At 35.7% G+C, this 25,619-nt stretch overlaps 1 protein-coding gene across 1 annotated transcript in view; it reads right to left on the minus strand.

The window, feature by feature from the left end:
* Positions 1–8,661: 8,661 nt before the first annotated feature.
* Positions 8,662–25,619, minus strand: part of LOC100373063 (xylosyltransferase 1-like) — a 105,605-nt gene continuing 88,647 nt past the window's right edge. Inside the window, exons 4-10 of the mRNA XM_085502807.1 lie at positions 25,357–25,529; positions 24,465–24,667; positions 21,938–22,018; positions 20,985–21,201; positions 16,587–16,763; positions 15,134–15,589; positions 8,662–14,463 (exon numbers count right to left, since the gene is read on the minus strand). Coding sequence (XP_085358933.1) covers positions 13,786–14,463; positions 15,134–15,589; positions 16,587–16,763; positions 20,985–21,201; positions 21,938–22,018; positions 24,465–24,667; positions 25,357–25,529 — 1,985 coding nt within the window. The 3' untranslated portion in view covers positions 8,662–13,785. The remainder of the gene's footprint in view (positions 14,464–15,133; positions 15,590–16,586; positions 16,764–20,984; positions 21,202–21,937; positions 22,019–24,464; positions 24,668–25,356; positions 25,530–25,619) is intronic.

Below are 25,619 nucleotides of genomic sequence, written 5' to 3' on the forward strand. Positions count from 1 at the left end.
AAAATCTACTAGTAATTGAAACTGGACTTGCACACGATGTCAAGGTTACATTCGACGCAATCTGAAAAATATACCACTTGGCCATTGGCGTGGTGAGTTGGGGTAAGAAACCAGAGTGTATGCATAGCAAAATGTGTAAACTCATAACAAAGTTTAAGTGTAGGGGCTGAGTGTATACCGAACCTCAGACCGAACATGCTCGGCTCCGTTGTTTATCGTCAACAGCACTTATGAGACCCAAATGTGATGGTGGTTAAACCATTGAACTCCTATATCACAATTATATTATTTTTCTCATTAGAAGATGTGGCTATTATATATGTGCTAAATGCCAAACATACAGTCGATCTGTTAAAGCGCTCCTGGGAAACAAACGTTCCAATGCAATATGGCGTATGTGAAGACTACTTCGAATTCCTGTTTAGAAGAATTCAAAACCGGCAGCCAAACCACAATACCATAATCACGAAGAGCTTCGTAAACTTTTAAAAACATTACACATAGATGTTATAACAAATTTCAGATTAATGTGTCTTAGCATGATTTTAGCAGACATCCAATAGTACTCTGAATTTGAATAGCCAGACCTCTATATTTCTAGCAATGGCGCTTCGATCAGGCCTTTAACGATCCATGATGTTTCTAAAATGTTGAGTACTCGTTTTACTGGAAACAAAATCTTGTATTTTCAAAAGATTGTGTTTCGTAGTATTTCTAGTAAATCCCTATGCGTGAATGCGATATCAGAGAACTTCTTTGAATGCCGGATAGTGGTACATTTGTATACGTTTCATATCATTATGCTATATTGTGAAAATAATGTTAGGTTAATACTTATGACAAAGAACGTAAAAATGTATTGATCATGGCATCGTTTCAGAGCAATGTAAATGGGGAAAAGATACTGCAAACCATGTTCCGCAAACTGCGAGATCACACGCGACCACGTTTCACGCACCAGTTGAGTCACGTAACACAGGTCAAGCTGACAGTTGAATATGGTGACTAGCAACCGATTGCAACTAGGCACAAAGCGGAAAATAGGTCATTAAGAGACATTCTGGTGAAAACATTATAGTACGATTTACAATAAAATAAAATAAAAAGTTTGGTAGCACACAGTAGTATTCGCTTTCATTTTAGAGTTTTGAATATTCCATCAAACGAATACTACAATATTGTCTGTCATAACAACGTTTTCGTGTTATCAAAACGTGTAGCGTAATATCTCTAACCAAAATGTACACACGTTAATATGACGTCACAAACTCGCTTGGCCACAAGAGAGCGCGATTTATTGTACAATGTATTTTTACGGGGAGGGTAAGTATTTCAGTTTAACCATGTCGTTTTAAAAATAATTTGGATACATACAATAGATTGGATGATACATACGTCTAATAATTTGACGTTTGCAAACGGGGCCATCCATGAAAAGTTTACGAGGTCAATACTTCAATTTGGTATTGACCCATTGCGGTACGTGTATACAAGTGTCATCGTAACCCTGCTATATATCGTTAATAAAAGTTCACGTACACAGTAGTTAATCATTGTAATGCAGCACTGGAACTGTTAAGAGCAATCAACAGTGACAGTGACAGGAATTTTCCAAACAAAACTAAAGTTCACCCAAGTTGAAAGTCAGGAAACTCACTGTTTAGTTGGCATTAATTAGACAAGCTTGTATGCAACATGTTCTCGTGAAATTTTAACAATTTGGAGTGAAGCTGCGTAAATGTATTGACGCCTTTTTCAATGAGACGCGGATAGGGATTCCTGCGATGATCCGTTATTAGTTCACAATCGATTGAAACGGAGAAATATGTGAGTAATATGTGTAGAGAGGCAGTGCTCAAACTGATTCAGTGTCACTAAATGTTTTTACAGTTGTTAACTAAATTAATGGAAATCAGTATACTTTTCAATCATACAAACGTCTTAGGATAGATTGGAAAGTGACGACAAACGGGGGTTGGGGTGACCGATGGTAGTCGTGTTAAATGTTTTATATAAATTGCGGTACATGCAGACACAGTTAAGTTTGGTATTGCACATAATTCAACGATAACCGCCAATGCGTTCATACCTGCCATAAAGTCGTACTTGTTTCTGTCGACGTGTCTCCGTCTTCAATCTCAGCTTGGTACAAAATCTCTAAAGATTCTATATAATCTATTGATAACCCGGCAAATGATTCTGGTGTTGCGGATCGCATACGGCGGCGGCGGGACTCCGAGATGACTGCTGACTCCGACATGGTGATCAGTGAGGAGATGACTGTGTGGATAGTCAGACTCTGTAGGAAGTCGGGATCGTTATGATGTCTCTTCCCATCCCCATAGATCATTGATGCTTTAATCTGTAAACATTTCAATGTGTATCTAGTTACGGGATTACCCGTTTTAAAACAGGGGGCTGGAGGAGTGTTTTTAAAACATGGCGTGGATGAAGTGCCCAGAATATTACACAAATAAATCTTATGATGATTCTATTACGTAAAAAAATGAGGAATTACGTCACATGGGACCCATGTCAAGCACAACGCGATGCGGCAACTATGGGTACTGTAACTAAACTTTCATAACGTGTTCTAATTCAAGTTGACATGTTCTGAAAAACGCACTGTTATTTTTCAGGTGTTCGCCTGAAAGGGCGACAGTCGTCGTGCCGCGTCCTGTTCGACGTATCCGATACAACGCGTGTAAAATACATTGTTTATTTACATGAAATTCGAACACGCGCTGCGCTACGACCACCGCGCTTGAAACTCGCATCCCGTAACACACTCATCTGCAATGAAGATATTGTAGTGAAATATTTGTTTCAACCTTGATAAGTTGGCGATATTATAAAACGACAACTTAGTTTCATACATAAACCGATAGGTTGTAATCAAATACATATAAACGTACATTTTATTTCTATGACTGCATGCCTGTGTAAAGCTGTTCGGAGTAAGTAGTTTCAAAGATTTATAGAGTAAAATATTAATAAAGTTTAGTTAATATAAATAACTTGTTTAAATTAAGGTAATTGTTTTCATCTTCTAATTGTGACTAAATGGCTACAAAAGGCTACCCAGAAAAGTATATATTATTGGAATCGCCAGACTTCAAGCTTTTCAAAAGTGTGCTTGTCATGCCCATATCTGCATTCTACGATGCGTTAATCATTCAAATGTAAAACAAAAAATCCTCGAAAGTCTATTACATCATCAGTTTATGTTGGGACTGAACGTGTGTAGGTAACTGACAGTAACAAGATTGAAACAAATTAAACAAGCGACATTTTCCAGTTTAAAAGGCAGAGGTCGTCGAGCAGCACGTGTTCGAATTTTATGTAAACGAATGATGTAGTTTACACGCGTTGTATACGTCGCTATGAGTCCCATATCGAACAGGACGCGGCGCGACGACCACCGCCCTTTAGTTCATTACAAGTCAATTACTTACACTAATTTGTATTTTTTAGATATTGTCTGAACGAGATAAATATGGGTTAGAGTATGAAACCAGCGAAACCAGTGAGCATGCAAGTCAGATAGATGCTATATCTCATCATTATTTTCACGGTATCGATGTTCCTTTGAACTTGAATTTTACAATAACCCTGACAGTCACAAGACCAGAACATTGTCCAACAGAAATACCTGCACATAACAATGATTGAACGTGGTTAGACATTTATAATCGATAACGGTGTGAATATTAAATTGTAAAATGACTGATGTCTAAAACTATTTACAGGAAACAAACTTAAGTCACTTGACATGGGTCACCAGTCTTAGAAACATTTTCAATCTACTTGATTTAGATGCCAACGATGACAATATTATAAACACAGTTTTGAAAAATATTTAGAAGTTGTTAAAAACCCATCACATAGAGCTGCAATGACAAAATTAAAAATCAGTGCGCACGTTTTACAGATAGAAACAAGAAGACACAGCAACATAGATATATCCAACAGAAAATGTCTCATTTGTAAAACTAATGAAGTAGAGGATGAAATACACTTTCTTCTAAACTGTAAATTATACATAAATGAAAGAAACGATATATTCAAAAAATTAAAAATACAGCCTAACAATACCAATAGAGAGAAATTAGAAACTCTTCTAAATAACAAAGATGAAAAACTGATTCTCAAAATATCAAAATACATTCACAAATGCTTCCTTGTGAGAAAAGAAAATATACAGAAATTTCCAGCTGTCCGGAAAATATAATGCATTCTTACATTTATATGTAAACTATTTATTTACTGCTTGGTAAAAGACTTTTTTACTTTTCTTTTTTACTTTTTCGGTTATACTTTTTTTTTGTATTTTATATATATTTTTTCTGTATCATTAATGTTTATTGTATGTTAGTCCAGATCTCAATGGAGATAGGTTGACAATAAAGTTATTATTATGATCATGTACAAAAGAGAAAAGCAAGTAATTTGTTTGTGTGAGTTTGTGGCTCTCTGTCCTGTGACAGTCAGTGCCAGCCTGTGATAACCGATACGGTCCAGGAAGAGGTCCTTAAGACAGTTGGGAATGTTCTTTCGTTTTTATGGAGATTGAAGTAAAAATAAATTTATTCAAGTTATTGTTCATGCTTGAGTTGTAGAACACACTACATACTAGTATTTTGTAGTTTCGTTCAGCGTCTTTCATTCACATGAATATATAGAGATTACAGCAAAGTATGCATTATCTTCTCAGCTAGATGCCAGTACTCAAGATGAGGTTGATAACAATCTGACTTTATGTTTCCCGCTGTAGATGGGGCCTTCTAATCAGTATTAGCTGCTTGGTAGAAGAAATCAACAAACTGATGCATAGGGAGATAAAAGGAATGTGTTTCATTTCGACGACACCAAGTTTGATAGTACCTAGTGGCCCTGGTATAACCAGATCATACTCTGGTAAAGGGACTGGGCTATGGTGATGCAGGTCCCTCAGAATGGGCATATACTGAGTATGAAGAATTGAGCTGGCGTAGGTCTGTGGGCGATCATTAATATGATATACATCAGCAGCTCTGGGTTGTCAGGCATTGCCCTCAGATAGTCTACTACCACAAAAAGGATTGACAAACTGACTATCAGTGTCAAGGATGTGTTGCTTGACTCCTAAAAGTCAACATTATCAGTGAAAGCTGAGGGAGTACAAGAAAGAACATGTTTCACGTCAATGGTCATGAATTGGCATGGATTGCATGTTCAGAGGCGGTGGCACGAAATTGTGTATGGGGCAAGATCTGGTCACCATCCCTCGCGCCAAAAGCGCCATCTTACTCGGGGACAAATTTTATATACTCTCTGAAACGCTATTTCCTGCATTTTATCCTGCAAATTTTGCTGACACAAAGGGTTTCAGCTTTATAGTTGATGATCGAGTCCACTGTTGTCTAAGCAGCTCATCATTCTATGTATTTCCTGATCTTGTGTGGCATATATCCAAGAGACAGATATGTTTATATCCGTTCGTAGTCACGTCAGACAGTGGGTTATCTTTAGTATTACTTGGAGCGAACTTCTGAACATTTTCACCACCTGGCAGCCACAGCCAGTGAAAACAACAGTCGAAAGAAACTACCCTTTGGGAAAGTTGTTAAGACTTTCCTGAACAGCGTAACAAGACTGCATCTACATGTAAAACATATGTACATTTCGTTGTTCGGGATTGCCTCATATCTGATTTTGTGCTGTAAGAATGACAACCAGCTATTATAGAACCGTCCTATGCAGTAAGGTTATTTCCGTGTTATGCACAATGTAGTAGAATTGAAATTATTATGATTAGAGCGTGTCTTGGAATAGTAAAGTTAAATAACCCAATATCAATCTCCCATACTAATACCTAGTATTTTTCAAAACCTATACTATAAATCAGTACAGTTTCAAGTTTAAAGCCATCAAACTATGAACCTCTCTACCGAATTACAGTAAATGAATACAGGCCAGAAGATGTTTCACTTCACTTCTCATAGTTATATATAATACATTCGTTTATTCATTCGTTTGTTCATCCATCCATTAATTCATTCATTCACAGGTGTGTATCGTGTACTACTTGTATTTGAATAGAATGTATAAACACACCAAAATAATGAGTAAAACTATCATATATTGCCTTGCAGAGACCGTAAACCTTAAAAAAATCTTATGGTACGAATTAATCTAGCTGGACAGATGGGTGCAGGAATTACAGGTCTACCACTGGTCTCAACATTCCTGATGTTTTTTGAAACAAGTAACTGGCGTTGAAACCAACAATAGTACCCACGTAAACAATGCGACCTCGGCCTCAATTGACGTCACTTTTACTGGATCACTTGGCAATGGACTGAATGCTACCAACTGGGGAGACGGGAAGAAAAACATTATATCCACAATCTGTCACAGAGCGTGCAAATGGGTCTGTCACTGATCAATGGGTTTCTGGATCTGATTGAATCCTGTAGTGGATACCGATGGAGCCGTTCATTTTAATTTATGGGTGTCATTGAGTGAGTGGTGGGTCTAACTTCCAGCTAAATAGAAAGTAGAAAGGCCAATGACATAAGTGGTGGTTGTCAGTGGCGGATCGGGGGGGGGGGGCATCCCCCCCAAACGCATGACGATTCGTATTATACGGATTACGCATAGCTTCTCTGCGATTTACGCTCCGTATATCCTAAGCGTAGCTTGGACCCCCCCCCAATACATTTTGCTGGATCCGCCACTGGTGGTTGTACTGGTTCTGTGCAGAGGATGACAGAAGGGAAAACTGTGTACCAGGAACCATAGAAACCAACACAGATTTGTTGCAAGGCTCATAGGCCCTGTACCTTAGTAGTCACACAGTGGTGGTAGTGAGATCTAACAATGTCTTCTAACAATGTCTTGTTGTCAAACAGATGAGATGAACAACGGGGGATCATTTGGTTGGTGTGGCTAAAGATGATAGACATGGCCCAGACAGAGAATCTATGAAAATGAGCAAACATAGCTCATTTGACTATAAGCAGATCCAGAACGGTTGAAGAGACCCCATGATTCAGATTATGAACTGAAGAACATCTTCCAAGACAAGTATTTTGGCAGAAAAATTGTTGCTGAACCTCACATAAATTAAATATTGGACAAGACTTGGTAATGACTGATGCTTGAATTCTTCATCTTCTAACACATCAATTCAATAAATTCAATAATGAACTTTAGTTTTGGGGTTTCATTAAGAATAGATTTCAAAAACATCATCTGGGGAGGTGTTATGTTTTTTTTATCTTCTACTTCATTAGAATAGGGAGGTAGAACTAGGCACTTTCTGTCCAAAATATTGATAATTTAATAGCATTTATTTAAGTGCATCGGTCAAGGCAATGTAAGATCTTGGCAAACTAGTGTTTTGGGACCAAGTATCATGGATATGATTAATTTGACAGCACATATTAAAGTCATGGTTACTTTGTGGAGTGATCATGCTCGAAGTAAAGATAAGATCATCTTTAACTTTAGAAAGATCACCTGGTAGTATGACCTCTACAACAGATTCTTCTATCAGAGAAGATTGTTGTTGGGTAGCAAATCTGTGCGAACATTTCAGAAACAGGTGTTGAATAAGTCCTTATTGCACACAGATAACCTTGGTAGGATCTATGGCCAATATTGAGGGTTTTTTAAGCCACGTAAGGGTGATTGTGAGGTGCAAAAGTAGGCAGATCATTAGACTTCCAGGGGGTTCCTCGGAAGAGGAGAAATACAAGAACAATGCTTCATCAACTTTTTACCATGCAAACCTAGTGGAATCAGCTGTCTGAAAGTTCAGACTAATGCAAATGGTATAACAAGTTCGAAAAAGTCTAATGGGGTTTAGTGTTACAGGCCCTCTGGGAAGAAAGTTAGTGTGGAGAGTGCAGCTATATGTTGCTCATCATCAATTTTTCAGCCATCTGCATCCCAGCCAACACAGGAAGTTAATGTGAGATTACACAAGAGCACAAGACGAGGTTCCCCTGTAAAGTTCAAGGAGGGGTATTAGAGATCTTCAGCAGGAAGGGCTGTTATCTTGGTTTACAATTGAGACGCAAGGATGCATAACAAACCAAAATAGAATTATTAACTTTATAGTCAGAATATTTGATTGGAGCAGCTCAGCTAAAAATGAGGTACTAAAAGTGTGATGGTTAAATACCTGTACTAGGAAATATGAAATTTGCATATTAGAATCTCACAGGAGCATTGTATTGCTAGACAATACAGGGACGTCTCAATAGACAATTTATACCCAAATAGTTCTAGATTGTGGAAATCAAGCCTGTAAGGTTTAGAAATGAGTGTAGGCTAGTAATGACCTACATGTAAACAAATGCTGTACAGGGATCTTGTTTCATTTTTGTTTTTTAAATTAGAATTCATACTTCAATATGAGAGTGGTATCGATGCATGGCATTAGCAAGGGGATATGACATGTAATTTTATTTATTTGAAACAAAACCAAGAAACTTACCTTTCTATGGAATTATGAAGATGACATTTACATAACATTGCAAAGGTGAGTATGACATGTCAGATATACTAGCAATACTGATGATACAAAACCATACCTTCAGCGAAAATTCTGAAAATTAATTCCAAGCGAAAATAAAGTATTTTACAGTAAGTGCAAACATACCACGTCAAGTCTTTTTATCAATCAAAAATATTTATTCTTTTTTGGGAGAAAAGATTAGAAATATGAGAATACAAAGTATAATATCATTATTTTTTGTTATATGTGGATCTGGTAAGCAGAATATCTGGAAGACATTTAGTACAGGCAGGGATTTGACATATATCATCTTTGAAACAAATGTAAAAACCACTAGGTTAAGTATTAATTCTTATCACAGTGCTGTTGAGCACACCCAAGAAATTGGTGGTTATGTCCATCATGAATTGGCCAAAGGGCGCTCACAAATGTCAGTGGCTTAATGCTGTAACCTGGTGATAGCATGGAATATGTGATTAAAGCATTGACAACTCTTGATATACAATAAATCAACTACTAAGAAAGCTACGCACATTTCTATTGACAATTTCTGACAGCTGTGCTAAAAATGTGTTAAATCACGGTCGCTTGATGGCTACGGCACATAAACCACCAGGTTTTTCGCACTCATGTGTTTATATGCTATCGTAGCCATCGTTGTTGTACAACAGGTTTTATTTTCATTGACTTTGATGAAATGAAGAATTGGTCGTAGAGGAAACTCATTTCATTTTCACTGATAGACAAGAAAAAAAAAGCAAGCATGTTAAGGTTATTTTAAACGACAATATATAAATTGATAGGAACACTGCTGTTAACAAATTTATGTTCATAAATATATTTTGATAAACCTAACTTTTTTTTTATTTGAAGGATTGGATAGCATGTCTATGCTTGCATCTCCTTCCATTGTGGTAAGTGATCATGCATTACGTAGACACAAATCAGAATAGACAAAGTCACTGCACTGCTGTTTGAGTTGATAAATATTTAGGTAAAAACACAGCACTTTCAGAAAATATATTTTCGAATAGTGATGCACAAATTCTTTCGCACCAGCTATTTAAATTTAAAGACATTTAAAACATTACTATAAAAAAAAATCAATTTATTCAGGCAGCCAAAGCTGGCCAAGTAAGAGAGACAATGATTACATTAAAATTGGAACTAATAAATCTAATATAAAGTTTTTTATATCTTGTTCATTTATCAAATTTTTCTGTTTAGATAACAGTAATAAAAAAGTTTGAAGAGCGCGCTCTATCAACAAAACACATTGTCAATAGAGGGCGCACACACACACACATCCTACCCTGTTGAAAACACAGAAACAAAAGAAAACACATTGCACATACAAATATTACATTCTAAAATATTAAATGGATAATGACAAATCTAAGAATAAACAACCTAAAAATAAATATATATTTAAATGTCGGTGGGAGACGGCACACATTTAGTATTATTTACATCAAGCAATTTTTATAATGATTTTCTCTTATTCATCGTGCTGCTCAGTCTGCATTCTACTCGTCGCTACAGCTTTAAAATTCGGTGGTCATCACGCACGTTTGAATTTCATGTAAACAATGTTACATGCGTTGTAAACAAGATCCATATCAAGCAGGATGCGGCACGACAACCAACGCCTTTTATTTATCATGAATTATATCATAAGTTTTGTGTCACTACAATATTGCATTATTGTTTAGCTTTGTAAGGTCATATTGTCTCACGGTATTAGTAAATAATGTAGTAAACAAATTTATTCATACATATATGTACATGTAGTACCATATTTTTATTTACTTTTCATTTCATCAAACCAAATAAACTATGTAAATATGAATGATCAACCCGATTTAATTTGTTCGACTCACTCATTTGGATTTTAAATACTTTCAATATATTTTTTTTTTTTTGCCTACACTTAACATTTTGGGCATTTTTTTAATAATTATTTGGTTAATTTGGAATCAAATCGACATATTTTCCCACTGACTGTAGATCTTGATCAAAACTGTTAGAAAAATAGGAAAAACCACAATATGGAAATTGATTTTTGGAAAAATGAAGAATGTTGATCTTTGAGTTCAAATAGTTTTGTGTCTAAATTTTCTGTTGGTAAAGCAGTGAACCAAAAAACAAAAAAATGAGTATAAAAATGTAAGAAATTATTAAAAAAAAATACAGAATTTATTTTTTAAAATTAAGATTTATAAGATGAGGGTATACAACGGTGATATGTACATGATTTGTACACGTCAAACATTTTAATCAATAACATCCCGTAGAATGCAGTGGACACTTAGAAATGGTTGGCTGTATTCATAGAAATGAGCGAGACTAAAACATGTGTAAACAAATGCTCTACGAAAAAGGAAGAGACTGGCAAAAACAGCCACAGACAAACACTCGGCAGTTCATTCACAGACTTGCACGCTAACATTAGTATTTCTAAAGTCGTATGTTTGTCATGCAACTAAGCAATCTTCTTACAATTCGTCGGTCTTATTCAATTTGTATGTTATCTTCATCAAATATCATTTACATACCTTCATCGGATAAATCATGGATAAAATGTGCAATAACACAAAATACACTTTATTACAAAAAAAAAAAAACAGTGGAAGGTTCTGTTGTCAAGTACTGTGAAATACTTTTTGGGTGTTTTTTTTGTGTGGAATATATTTTCACTGATTTTTGAAAGTTTAATGTAAAATATAGGAAAAAAGGTATATTCGCTGGATTTTATTTTCACTGAATCATTCCTCCAGCGAAAATAGCCAAAAAAAATTCCAAGCGAAAATAAAGTATTCTACAGTATACGACACATGGATGCAAACATTAAACTAAAACACAAAAGTGTGTTATTCTATGTTCTAAAATGAAGAAAATAACGTTGAGGTAATTTAAAATAAAAAGCACAACAAATTATGGCAAGATTTTGGATATCAGTAATACTCGTTTAGTTTTTGTAAATGTACACCTATTTTGTGGAAGGAGTCAACAGTGAAAAGTCAGTACACGGAAAATAGAACTTTATTTCATACTGACACTATCAACTAATTTGTAGTTGTGTCTTTTTTTTATTATTACATAATGCATTATGGCTGGTATTAATTATTTGATGTACTGTGTAGAACATAATTTTCTCCGGGTTTTTTGTTGTGTTTTATTGACCATGAAAAAATGTAAAACTAGTACAATTTGCAGTATTGGTTCTTACTTAGTAGACAAAATTATGTGTGGCGGTGATCATACTTCATACCAAATTTAAAGCGCGGTGGTCGTCGCGCAGCGCGTGTTCGAATTTCATGTAAATAAACAATGTATTTTACACGCGTTGTATACGTCACTATGAGTCCTATATCGAACAGGAAGCGGTGCGACAACTGCCACCCTTTAACTGCCTAAAACAAAGACAGCTATAAAGTAAATGTCATGTTTTAAGATCACTCATGTTAATTCATCAATTTCCCATTGAAATCGCTCAAAACAAATGTGCAGGTGTGGTGAGCAGTAAGGCAGACATTCACAATACAAAGACAATACAAAAAGATGCTAATTTTATAATAATTACAAGCAGCCATACTGTTGCCCTGTTTTATGATTAAAGACCCCCTAGCTTATGATTAACTAAAGACTGACCACTTGAGGCAATGTATAGGGGACTGGATGAGTGGAGTGGAGTTCAGTTATTGAATGAAAATGACAAGGTTCAAAAACTGACCACTGATATCAAATTTCTGGTAGACCGAAGAACAAGATTTTGGCCTTTCAGCATGGAATTGCAAGTTTGGGTGTTGCGTACTGTAACTTAAAAAATTTGCTATTTTCTATAAATAATCAAAGGTTGCAAGACATTCACCATCTCTAAAATTGACACGAGTGTTGATTTTGTATTTTAATGGTGAGTGGCCTAGCTCTGTGGGCAAGACATTTTCCAGATAAAGCTCCACACTAGTATCATCGGTCAGAGAATGCCTCGCGAGAAGTATTAGATCGTTTGCAGTGGAGTAAATGATGAATATTGCAATGAACAGCTTAGGAAAAGGTAAACTGAAAAAATATGGTATACAATTAACAAACATTTGAGGTATATTTCATGAATAAATCTACCTATATTTCTTATTACAGTATTTACAGAATAAAGTATTCTCAAGTAAACAAATGTTTATATTCAAAAAACTGAGTTAAAAAAAGTGCAGCAATACACTATTCATACGTGTATAGCGTTAAAGCAATTCTGTGACGTAAATAGGCCGAAAATTGTTGTTCATTTCGATCTGTAGTGGTTCAATAAAATTTAAAAAAAATTTCCTATATTCTAAATGAGGAACCACTGCACAAACAAACAAACACAGTTGTCATTTAGAGCAATATCACTTCCACCCATTTACGTCATTTTTGATCACAAAAACGCTAAGACACTGAAAGGTGTGACTTACGGTTTACTGCACCACGTATTAAATAAGCCGAAATGGATAAAATAGTGCAATGGTGACTCTAATCCTGTCTAACATACTTTGAATTAATTGAGTATACGGTATATGTTTTAACCTTTTCATGACCAGACTTTCTTGCTCAGATTTTTCTGCACTTTTTTTTCTTAAATTCTTCAATATTTTTAGTAATGAATCCTAATTTTGCAACCAACAGACAAAATTTGGGACAATTTTCTTTTTTTTTCTCAAAAAGCTGTGTCCCAATTTTCTGAAGGAAAGTACAGACTTGCAGACTATAAACGGGACTATTTTGTGAATTAGTGATGAAAAGTGGGAACTGGTGGTGAAAAGGTTAAAACTATCTTTCCCACCAACATTTTGCAACTTTTATGTTTTTTTCAGACCAAAAAACATTCGCTATTCAGAAATATTGTATTCAGAAAAACACAAGAAATTGTTCTGAAAGAAAAAGGTATGTTTAATAAATAAAGTGCTTTAAAACTCTGTCATATTTTGAGAAAAAAGATAAAAGTAAACATTTGACAGCACAGTATTTAATATTTTATGAAAAACAGGCTGCAAATACCAACAGAGGAAGGTACATGCATCATTTCAAATTTTTAAAATATTCCAGATACCGTATTTGCTCTATTAGTAGTGCATGCGCTTATAAGTGATATTTTAATGATTTAGTATACAGCCAATGTGACCTTTGGTTTATATGTGTTTCTATTGAAGATGCGTTTCTAATAGAACAAATACAGAAATCACTTAGTGGATTGGTACAAAAATAAGTTGAGTATTTTTTTTCTCTCTATAATTCTGTAGAGACTACCTGATTCTGCCATTGCTTTTAATCGGTCCAAGTTCTGATTTGGGGTCAGGTGATCTTGTGCTCCATTTAGTCTCATGACATTGTTGTACTTTAGAACACGAAGGAGTCATGTCAATACTCCTTTTCGGAATGGTTACACATGTTTCGTGTACCTTCCAGTACTTCATAAGAAGTCCATCAATCCATTGGCTTAGCTCAAATCCTGTTTTCTTTGCATTCAACGATGCTAGCTCAGCAGCTGGGGATTGGGAATCTTTCGGCGATTGAAGATCAAGAAACGTTTTTTCGCTAGCTGCATAGACTCCATTTGGCGGGCCGTTGTGCATTTCAATAACATCTGTCAGCGTAACGGGCTGAAGATTTCTCACATACAGTGGTATTATGATGAACTTGGTTTCGGCAATCACGCGATGGTTATGATACAGTTTGATAGTCCACTCTCCAGGCCTCAGCGGTTTGTGCATTTCAGTCTTGTAGTATCCTATTTCGGAATCGGCTTCCAGGTTGATATCATTGACATCTGCAATTTGATCAATCGGGTCGACCCACATACACGTTATAGTAGCTTGGGTTCCTTGGTCAATTTGCAGCAATATGCGAGGATCATCGTATGGGCCCATTATGTTTCCGACATTACGAAACACTCTTTCCTTCAAATCATACTGTGTTCCAACCTGTACCAAAAGACACAACACAACAAATTAACAGTTTTAGGCCAAATATCTTACTGGCAGAAATTGACAGAATTAATAGATGGACAACATTAAAGTGGTAATCAACCATGCATTATATGAGTCAGACCAGCATGGCAGTCACAGCACTATGTCGATACTAAAAGTAATTACATGTATATAGATTGTATAAAAATAGGTTAATGGCCTGTTCCTCAAAAGCTTTCAAGATTTGTTACCTTGCCACAAAGTTTGAAAGAAAAATGTTTATTCATTATACATGTATTCTTGAAACTATAACTTTGATTCTATTTTTTGTCATAAAAACTACCACTATGACCTTACCATCATGCATATTTGTGGTCTACACAAAAAGTACCATAAGAAAGTTATTGGAAGCAGTTGCCACCTTAGGTGTTAGCAATCTGTCATTTTCCCATTTCAACTCATGAACTGAAAGCGGTCCACCTGAATATTTATTATGAAAGCAAGAAATAGCCGCTAAAAATGTATCACCAAATTTGGATTGGAAAAAGGATGACATTCAATGGTTGAAGGGCGGTGGTCGTCGCACAGTGCATGTATTTTACATGTGTTATGTACATCACTATGAGTCCCATAGCAAACAGAACACGACTTGATGACCACCGCCATTTAAAAAAACACACAGTACCTTGATTGATCGAATTCTACCAGCAGGTCCCAACGGTTCAATGATATTAAAATATCTCTGCGGTAACAGCCACGACTCTAACCAGTCTTTACGACCACTTCGCGACATCCCTTCGTAAGTAATCATCAATCCTCGGAAGTCGTCGGCTCGCATAAACATATTCACTTCTACGGGTGCCATATTAAAAGCGTACATACATCCCTCGTTGTACTCAATGGCTTGCAAAGACGTACGAAAACTCTCTGATGATATTCTAATGAAGGACTGATAAGCGGTCCAGAATGCATCCGATGGTATGGATATATCATCGTCCATGTGAAATATACTCTGCCAATATAACTCCAATCCTATGGTGGATATAGGATAGTCACCGTAAAGCCAACCGTCAAGTCTATTGATCACCTCCTGGTTGATCGATGGCTCAAATTTCCTGGCAAAAAAAGTTGGTCTGGCAGTCTAAAATAGATAGGAACACAAGAATTTAAGTGATTCTGACTGCATGTAGCTTTAAACATCACATGCACTCTATTTGACATACAATTTTTTGAAAGCTGTCGGAAAAATACCATAAACTGCATCAATTTTGGGAGAAACAATTTTTTTCACATTTCAAAAGTCAGTGAAAATCTCAAAATGTTGTCACAGTGACTTTTACTGAAGTCTTAGGGAGTCACAGAGACTTTTACTGGAGTCTTAGGGAGTCACAGAGACTTTCACTTGGGCCTAAAGAGTAACAGTGACGTTCACTGGGGTCCTAGAGAGTCACCATGACTTTTACTGGGGTCCTAAGAAGCTATAACAGTGACTTTCACTTGGATCCCAGGGAGTCACGGTGACTTTCACTGCTGTTCTAAGGAGTCACAGCACCATGACATGGTGTTCTTGTGAACACTCATAAACATTAAACCATGAAAACTGTTAGTAGTGAAAATTAAACTGTTTACATTACAGTATTTTCTATTTAAAATTGCCTTCCATGTTACCAGAGTCATAGGGTGTCCTAAGGACAATATTTACTGTTGTCTTAAGGAGTCACAGCAACTTGAAATGTCCTTGTGAATACCCTGAACCATCAAATTATGAAATCTGTTAGTTGTGAAAATTAAACTGTTTAGAGTACAGTATTTTCTATTCAAAATTGCCTTCCATGTTACCAGAGTCATCGGGAGTCCTAAGGACAACTTTTACTGTTGTCCTAAAGAGTCACAGCAACTTGACTTTTCCTTGTGAATACCCTGAACCATCAAATTATGAAAGCTGTTAGTTGTGAAAATTAAACTTTTTACAGTATAAGTACTTCAATTTTTATTCAAAATTGCCGTCCATGTTGCTAAACATTTGGCTGGTTATATGCAGGGAGCATGTAGGACATTCATAACTCTTTGCTATTACCGTCATGATCCAGGTTAAACATTTTTAACTGTTAGAAAGATTTGAAATCCAATGTTTTTACCTTAATTTTTGGAAGATCTTCTGGTTTGAAGACATTTGGTGAACACCCACACCAGTCCACAATGTGTTTATACTGACACTGGCATCCCAGTTTACGCTTCCAGTTTGTAACTCGCAGGTTGTTATCAACCATTGTCTGGCATAACTCGCTGTTTTCAAGAACTGTGTGGAAGAATGACTGTAAACAAAATGATTACCCTATTATTTACATGTAACTATAATAATGCATATATTTTCAGGACGTTGGGGTATTGCCCTCAATTCCCTTGAGATATATAACAAACTGGAGAAGTATTTTTTTCACGATTAGTAATTAGTAATGCCAACCATCTTGTCATGTTTATTTTGTTAGTCAACCTATAAACAGATTTTAGATTTTTTTAAAGTAAACATATTGTACATGATAAGTATCAAAATACAGACAATAACAAATGATTAAATAAAATTCAAAAAACAAAACATGAACATGTAGGAGCATTTGGCAAACTCCATACAGTTTATTTCCAAAATGATTCTACTATTACAAGTGGTATTGAAATGTGACTCATACAGAAACACAGTGAAAACAGGAGCTGAACAGAATTTGAATCAAACTCAAGCTAACACTGATTGGTCAATGCCGACCATGTCTGAATGTAGATTGACTCTAATTAACATAATTTATGCACTGGCTATCAACACTATAATTATACAAGTAACCTGTAGAATACTGTGTGGGTAATATTTTTTATATTGATTTTTGTTGCATTTGCAGCAAATAGTTACCAAACAATGAGAAATCTATAGGATTGAATATACCCCACAGCTGGCTTCACATACATTGTTCATAGTTCATATGGTGCTTACACCAGGATTTAATTACAGCACCTAGGCGGTATGTGGTTACAGCTTAATGTTCGAGTAATCGCAAGAAATTGACATGACAATAGAAATTCATTAAAGACTGCCACTCCCATGCAATTAACAGCGAGTGAAATTCCTGGGATTGAAACATATATTTTGAAGTCACTGGTGTAGGCAACGAATAACTGCAAGTTGACATAAAGACGAGGTAGTTTATTTAATCAGTGGTCAACTAGAGGCTGAAATTATAATTAATTTGTTTATTTCAATTTCTCCTGACGTCAAATAGAATACACTGGTGAAACACGGTAGTAACTGTGGGTGAAAGGATGTTTTGGGGTGTAGTTTACATTGTATATAGAGTGGTAGGGTCGGGTGTAATGTGTTCATTTCCAACTATTATGAAGTCACGTAGAATTTCACTTAATTTATTTTTTCTGACATGTTTTCAAGCATTACATGTGAATCCAATTTTCACTGCGCTGTGTCTCAATAGAGTATGAGGGAAATGGCATATTCACTGGAATTTATTTCAGGGGAAAAATGTTTTCAGTGATAATGAAGTATTATGACAGATACCCTCCCCGTGGCTTTCATTGCGTATGGAAGTTATTTTCACGAGTGATGCGGTGTATCCTGCTGCCGTACTTTCACGAGCGAAGCCACGGGGAGGGTGTGGGGTTCTGTTATTATACACATGTCCCATATTTGATTATTTCATATTAAAAAAAGAACGTGCAACAAACCGGGATAGAAATTTAGATCGGGGAACCCAATTGCCCATTAATATGCTCCAAGACAGTGCTGCGACCTAGCAACGCTTGTCAGTGTAGAACGCGTGTCGCTGTACGTGTGAAAATAAAATAATCAGACGTCTAATTTAAGTCATTGTCCGAATAAATAACTCGTGGATGTTTAAGCGCGGTGGTCGTAGCGCAGCGCGTGTTCGAATTTCATGTAAATAAACAATGTATTTTACACGCGTTGTATACGTCGCTATGAGTCCCATATTGAACAGGACGCGACACGACGACTGTCGCCCTTTAGTTGGGACCACGACAGAACCAGAACTTAAACTGGGCGACTACGATACACGGTTGATGTTGAAGTTAAAAGTTCCTCCACAGATCTGTGCATTGGCAAACATGCCGTGCAACTGCAGTACTCCACTGACGGAATGACTTTCGTTGAAATCGGTCGTCGCTGACTCGTGAGCTGCACACTACAACCTCGTTTGTGATGTTGCTTGCTTGTCGTGGATGGACTGAGTCTTGGTTACCGGTTAAATTTTGCTAATTTGGCGTTGGTAATCTTTATTTGGAACCGAGTAACGCCGCAACGTCGCCAACAGAAACCTCATGGTATATCGATGTTGATGGTTGCGGCTCCATATTAATCGGAGATTTCACTGCGGGTCCAGGCAGCGGGTGGATCTTCCGAGAGCCCTTCAAGATTTATAAAACTCAGATTCCAGGTGGTCAACAAACATTAAGTTCTCCCAATCCTAGTATTCTATGTGATGTACATCTAACATGCCAAAAATGCTGGTGAACGATTTGAACCTGACAAAAATACTTGAAATAGATACCAGGAAGGGGAGGGGGGTAAAAGAAAAGTTATATAACATTTTATTATTCAATAATTTATTAAAATACATAAGTTTGTCCAACTCCCTGTGATACAACACCTCAGACATAGCTCATTGTACTCGGCTTGAGTGTGGGCAAAAAGTTACTATTTGAATTTTTGATATCTGTTTTCATTAATGAGAAAGTTGACCCCGAAGTTAGAGTAACTGTTCAGCAAGAATGGCTTTTTAACTCTTCTGTGATTTTTTTTGGCTTGGCTGATTTTGTCACGGTTCATACTTGACAGGCAGGTCGTACCATCACTAATTGGAAAAACAATCCTGACCCACCGCTACCATGGCAACAGCCAAAGTCTTGTAATAGCAGTGCCCAAATGATCATGCCTTTTAGTGTGGCTACGTTGCGCACTGGTAAGAGATCACCGGCGCCGACATTGTTACCACTGTCAACGGAATCCCAACGCAGCTTTGAACTTTGAATAAAATGTAAATGCTGCCTCCAATCTAGAAAATACTATCGCAAAACGGTTGGAAATAATACATTTAACGGCTGAATACGTCCTAACAATAAAATAAAGTGACTTCTAATGACTGCCATGTTATTTTGCGAACCTCGTATAAGGTGCCCGGTTTTAGTTATAAACAGACGTTAGCTTCACGTTCATGTCCCTTCCATGATAACAGCCGAAAACATATTGCTTGTTTTTTACCGGTTTTCATTGGCAACCGAAGTATTTTTATTTTGTAAACAAATTTTCGTCTGCTATTTTTATTCAGTTCAAATCGTTCAGCAACATTTTTGGCATATTAGGTGTACATCACATGGAATACTACGATTGAGAGAACTTGATGTATGTTGACTGATTTTTATCATAGTACGAAGTACCAGGAAGTTACTCAGTTCCAAATAAAGATTACCAACGTCAAATGAGCAACATTTGACTGGTAATCAAGATTCATGTAATCCATGGCTAACAAGCAACATCACAAGCGAAGTTGTAGCATGCGGTACTAGTAAGTCATTCCGTCAGTGGAGTACCGCAGTAACACGGCATGTTTGCCATCAGCATTGTATTCAAACGAATCACGTGGTGTGCCGATCTCGTTCAAACCCGGGATTCGATCAATAGGGGAGTCCCAATTAGAAAAACACATTGCAAATCATGCAAGTTCAACATTTTCAAACCAATATACTAAAACAGAAATGCTCAGAGATGCAAATGAAGGATAGATATTACTTTTCACTATACACATCTCTGTTGATACTATCCCTCACATTTTCTACTCCCAATTACTCCTGCGTAAAATGGACTAGCCTCTTCATGTTGACATTCAGACTAAAATCACGTGACAGGCTGTTAAAATTGGCTGTTGTATACTCTTTCGCCGGTCTGGAAAAGGTGTTTAATTAACTCACATTCAAGCAACAATGCAGATTTCCCAGTGGGAGTGAGACTATTCGACTCTGCCACTAAAAAAATAGGGGTGTTTTTAGCAAAAAACGAATAACCCTGGAATACACACAATATACTGAATTTCGGAACAAATCGTGCATTACTTACAGCAGCAGAATACCACAGAAATATCAGACGAAACATGAAAACACTATATATTGTATTTCAGCTTGAACCCTCTATATTGCAATTCAAGGAATTAACCCCATATGTGCATCCATTTCCCACCTTGGTATCACCCACCCCTGAAAACAAACTCTTAATACCACGCTGAAGCGTTTGGTAATCATCAAATATAGCAATAATAACTTGCTAAAATGTTAATTTTATTAATAAAGGAAAAATAATTGTCAAATTTATTTTGTAAAATGACAGATTTGATTAAGAATTTTTTTTTATAAATATCAAAATAATAATACAGATAATTTTTTAAAAGAAATTAAATAAAAAAGACTGTATGTGTGTTGGCCATTTAATAGCATATAGTATGTAATACTAGTATTCTTCAACTTACCTCAGCGGGCAGCAGGGTATATTTATAGAAAATTTTGAGTCCAGTGATCAAATCATCATCTGATGTTATCAGATATTCACAGAATTGTCGATTCAAACCAAGCCAATCAGAACCGCCGTCTATTGTAATACCTTTCGGCAGTTTTCTGTCACCCAGTCTCCACATGTGATTGTCGCACTCTAAAAATGTTCTATCTAAGCCTTGTTTGCGAATGAACCTAGTGAACAAGAAAGTGTTACAAGGTAATATGATATTCACAAAAAATGTTCACCTCAGAACATGAAGTAGGTGACAACTAGGAGTATTTAAAACTAAACTCAGAAAATTCATAGCATATACGTAATTGGGTCAAAAATTAGTATTAGTATATTTAGACTAGTCATTATGAGTAGGCACTGGTCAGTGTAAGTATTAGATTTAACCTTTCCACCACCAGTTCCCTCTTTTCATCACAAATTCACAAAATAGTCCTGTTTATAGTCTGCACTTTCCTTCAGAAGATTGGGACAAAAATAGACAAATTTTTTGAGTAAAAACTGATAATTGACACACATTTTATCTGTTGGCTGCAAAATTTGGGTTCATTCCTAGAAATTCTGAAGAATATAAACCAAAAAGTGGTGAAAAGGTAAATATTACTAGAAACTAGTCATGAGTAAAAACTGGACGGTTTCAGATTCAACAACATTTAGCTAATCTGTAATTTTGCTAATTTAAGATGTTGCTAATTTAAAATAAATCATATTTTCACAGTGGGATTGTTGACACTATAGCTAAAAAAACAGATTCTTTTAATTCATGCAATGGGGTCAAATTCGCTAAAACATGCTTTATGGAAACAAACATATGCGATTGGTAGGAGTTTTATAATACACCTCATCCAATTATTTGATGTCTACTACACATGAAAATAGATGAGGACTTACTACTGACAACAATTATTTTCAACTTACTTGGTGTCATCTCGGCCATGAGATTTCAGGAAATTATAGTTTCTATTCATGGATAAAAAGGAAACTAGCTGATCATTGGTTCTGAAATAAATAACACACATGGATGCAGTTAGTAAATTATGGGATAGAGATTAAACAGTCCCTTATAGTTTGTTGTTATCTGTTGATCCTATTAGACAAGGATGAACTGAAACTAAAATTAAGAAAAACCATCTAACAACGATCATTTGAAATAAATCGTACATTATTAAAGGGCGATTATCGTCTCATAGTTGATGAGTTCGTTGCTGTCTAAGCAGCTCATCATGCCATGCATTTCCTGATCTTGTGTGGCATATATCCAGGGGACAGATATGTTTATATCCGTTCGTAGGTACATGTACGTCAGACAGTATTGGTAGGTTATCTTTAGTATTACTTGAAGCGAACTTCTGAACATTTTCACCACCTGGCAGCCACAGCCAGTGAAAACAACATGCCTCACGCAAACAAAGATGGCGACTTTGACTGTTGCACAGATCAACTAGTACAAACTGAAATGATACCAAGCTTCAATTAGGTATTTTTTAGGTGATTGGAAGGTATCGAAGAAGTCATCAGCGGTAATTAGTGCAAGTATCGCATAGGTCAAACCTCATACTTGTGATTTTCATTAGAAGAGCGCATTGGATTGTGGGAAAATCAATGTTTATCAACACAACTGTTGCACATGGGCAGTGCGACTACCACCACCCTTTAAATATACCCATGCATATAAGCCATCACACTAGTGTTGTGTTGATATCATAGGCAACTTTTGTCATCAGATATTTACACACTTGCTTGGTAAAACCAAAGAAATATAGCACTCTTAAATTATCAAATTCCAAAAATGTCCAGTGAAATAATGAGCAGACGTCAACCGCCAAATTTGTTACTTCATTGTAACTTTCAATAATTAAGTTTACTTCCCGAACAAAATTATTTCAATGCCGCAACTGCTATACAGACGTCTGACGCTATTCTAGTTTTTGATTACTGATTTGTTTGTTTGAATCAAAAGACCTCATGCATATTCAGAATGTGATAATGACATAACTCATATTCAATGTGATTTGATAATGATTAAAATCTAATAGTTAATCTTATGAATGCAGTCATTTTTGCTACAAAATTTGTTTTGCAAAGTGTGCGGGAATTGAGTCCGAAACAACGATAACAACACATGCTAAAAACGCAAAGGCTCATGGGTAGAAGCTTGTTTGTAAACAATGACACGCTATGGCCATCTGACGCCATGCGCAGGTGATGACTCCCCTGCTTTAATTAATCAATATACCATACATGAATTGTATTTTGTAAAAAGTGACTTTGAAGATATCACTCCTGGGAAGTGGCAAACAAGTACATTAAAGGTTAAAGTGACCTCGGTGTTTGCTGGGATTTGTTCGCTTATAAACCCTAATTTTGTTAACCACTGTATGCAATGGAGCGCACAATACTGTATCATTACCGCTATGCCGGGAAATATTCTTGATTAAATCTGTGTAACAGCCCGATATAATTAAGGAAAAGTTTTAGGATTGAAGGAGGATGCGATTGAATGGTGAAAAATGAGTAATGGAACCTGAAAATGTATTATTATTTTCAAAATTCTAATTTAGATTATGACATTATCGTGATGCAATATTGCATGAGAATACCATATGGGCAATAAGCACAGTGAAAGGTATTCACTCTGATGAATTGAAAATATATATCATGCTTCCACAATAACATCAAAGTATGCTTCACTTCACTACATGTTTCATCTTTTTTTACAGTTATATTACTTCCATGAAAATGTTGGTATGAATCTATTCTATAATATTTTAAAAATCAGGTGGAATTTACAACAAAACAGCCTGGACATGTTATTGCTTATATAATTGGATCAAATATTACAAATCTTGATCAAAAGTTAAAGTTAAAAAAATTACCGGTATGTGATGTTGACAAAGATTTCTGTGCTCAGAAGTTTAATAATGATGAAGTGACAAATTATTTTCGTAACAGTAATACAAATACTAGTTTGTGAATTTTATATTAATGAAAACACACACACACACACACATACACACACATACATACAGACACACTAACTGCAAAGACTCCCTTTTTGTGCTTTGCAATGATTTAAATTTTTCAAAATTTTTTTTTACTATTTTACAGAGATTGGCTTTGCAATTCCCCACCACCATTCAGCTAACATTGCAAATTATTTCCTTGATATAGCTGCACTATTAAATCTGTATCTTTAACTCTATTGTCAGGTGCCTCAGTTAATCCAAGTCTGTGATTACAAAATTATTGTACAGAACTGTTTGTGCGAGTGTACACTGCTTGATTCCAATAAATGAGTTATACCATCTACATTTTGATTGTTTTGAAAACAAAAAAGAATAAAGTTAAGTACTGTTTGAAAAAGCATGCATGCAAAATTTGTGACTGAAAAACTTTAAATAACCTTGGACTTTCTCAGAACGTTTGATTAAAGCGTAATACTTACTTAATTGGGAAATCAGATTCACTGATATTAATAAAGAAATCCCAGTACCAATCTGTCATATTTAATAAGTCTTGCATACATTTTAATAACATTTGTAATAGACTTGCGCCACCCCATATAGTAGACATCCTCCATGGTGTGAGTCGAACATTCGGATACCACTGGGCCATCTGACTCAATTCTCTATGCAGATAATCAGACCTCTGAAAATAATAAAATATTTTGACCTATAGAATTATTGTCTGTCCTCTGTTATGTGTCACACCTGGAGTTGCTGCTGATATTTCACCTCTGTTATCGAGTTGGTAACTGTGATGTTGATTGGCTGATAAAAATAGCATGCTGCTAATTTGAATATGCTAATTTTCCAAACAATGGATGGCAGTTCAGGCAGTTTGAACTACTGAGCCTGTTAATGCACATATGTGCAATGCATTGTGGGGGAGAATTAACTTCCCATTGTATAAAATTATTATCATTCAGGAGACTGAAATTATATGTCAATTTTTAAATAGATTTTAAACTATATTAGGATTTTATCAATAGTAGAAATAAAACCTTTTGAGCCCAAACAAAATTTTGAGATATGAAAGAAAAATTTCACCATAGAAAACAAGAGTAAAAATTTTACATAATTTATCTTGAAAAATAGTTTGATGAAATAATGAAAATATGAGGAAAATTACATATAATCTTTAATTTGCCTTGAACCTCTCTGAATATACATTTTCCGCATCAGCTACCGTATACCCATTCTTCAAGACATTGCAATAAATTTAATGAGACAATATCAGAAATGTTTGGAGAGTGAGTATCCAGTGGATTAAAAGATGGGTATACCCAGGCTAGGATATTACTAAAAGTGTTTCAGACATTCACGAACTGTACTTACCGCATCCACATGTATGTAGAAATAATGATCAATATGATAAAGAACTTTGAATAATCTTCTAACTTGTCTAAAGGCACGACCATTAACGATCAGGATATAAACAATTCTGACTGGTTTATCAACAGCAGGATTGAAATCTTCTCCAACCATTTCTACTTGTAGCGCAGGTTTACCTGAGAATAAGATTGATATCAACACGATAGACTTAGTTGAACCTCTTCGTAATTTGGAAGGTTATATACAGTAACGTCTAACAAATTTAT

Source organism: Saccoglossus kowalevskii, chromosome 8 (genome assembly GCF_978046115.1).
Source record: "Saccoglossus kowalevskii chromosome 8, keSacKowa6.1, whole genome shotgun sequence".
NCBI lineage: Eukaryota > Metazoa > Hemichordata > Enteropneusta > Harrimaniidae > Saccoglossus > Saccoglossus kowalevskii.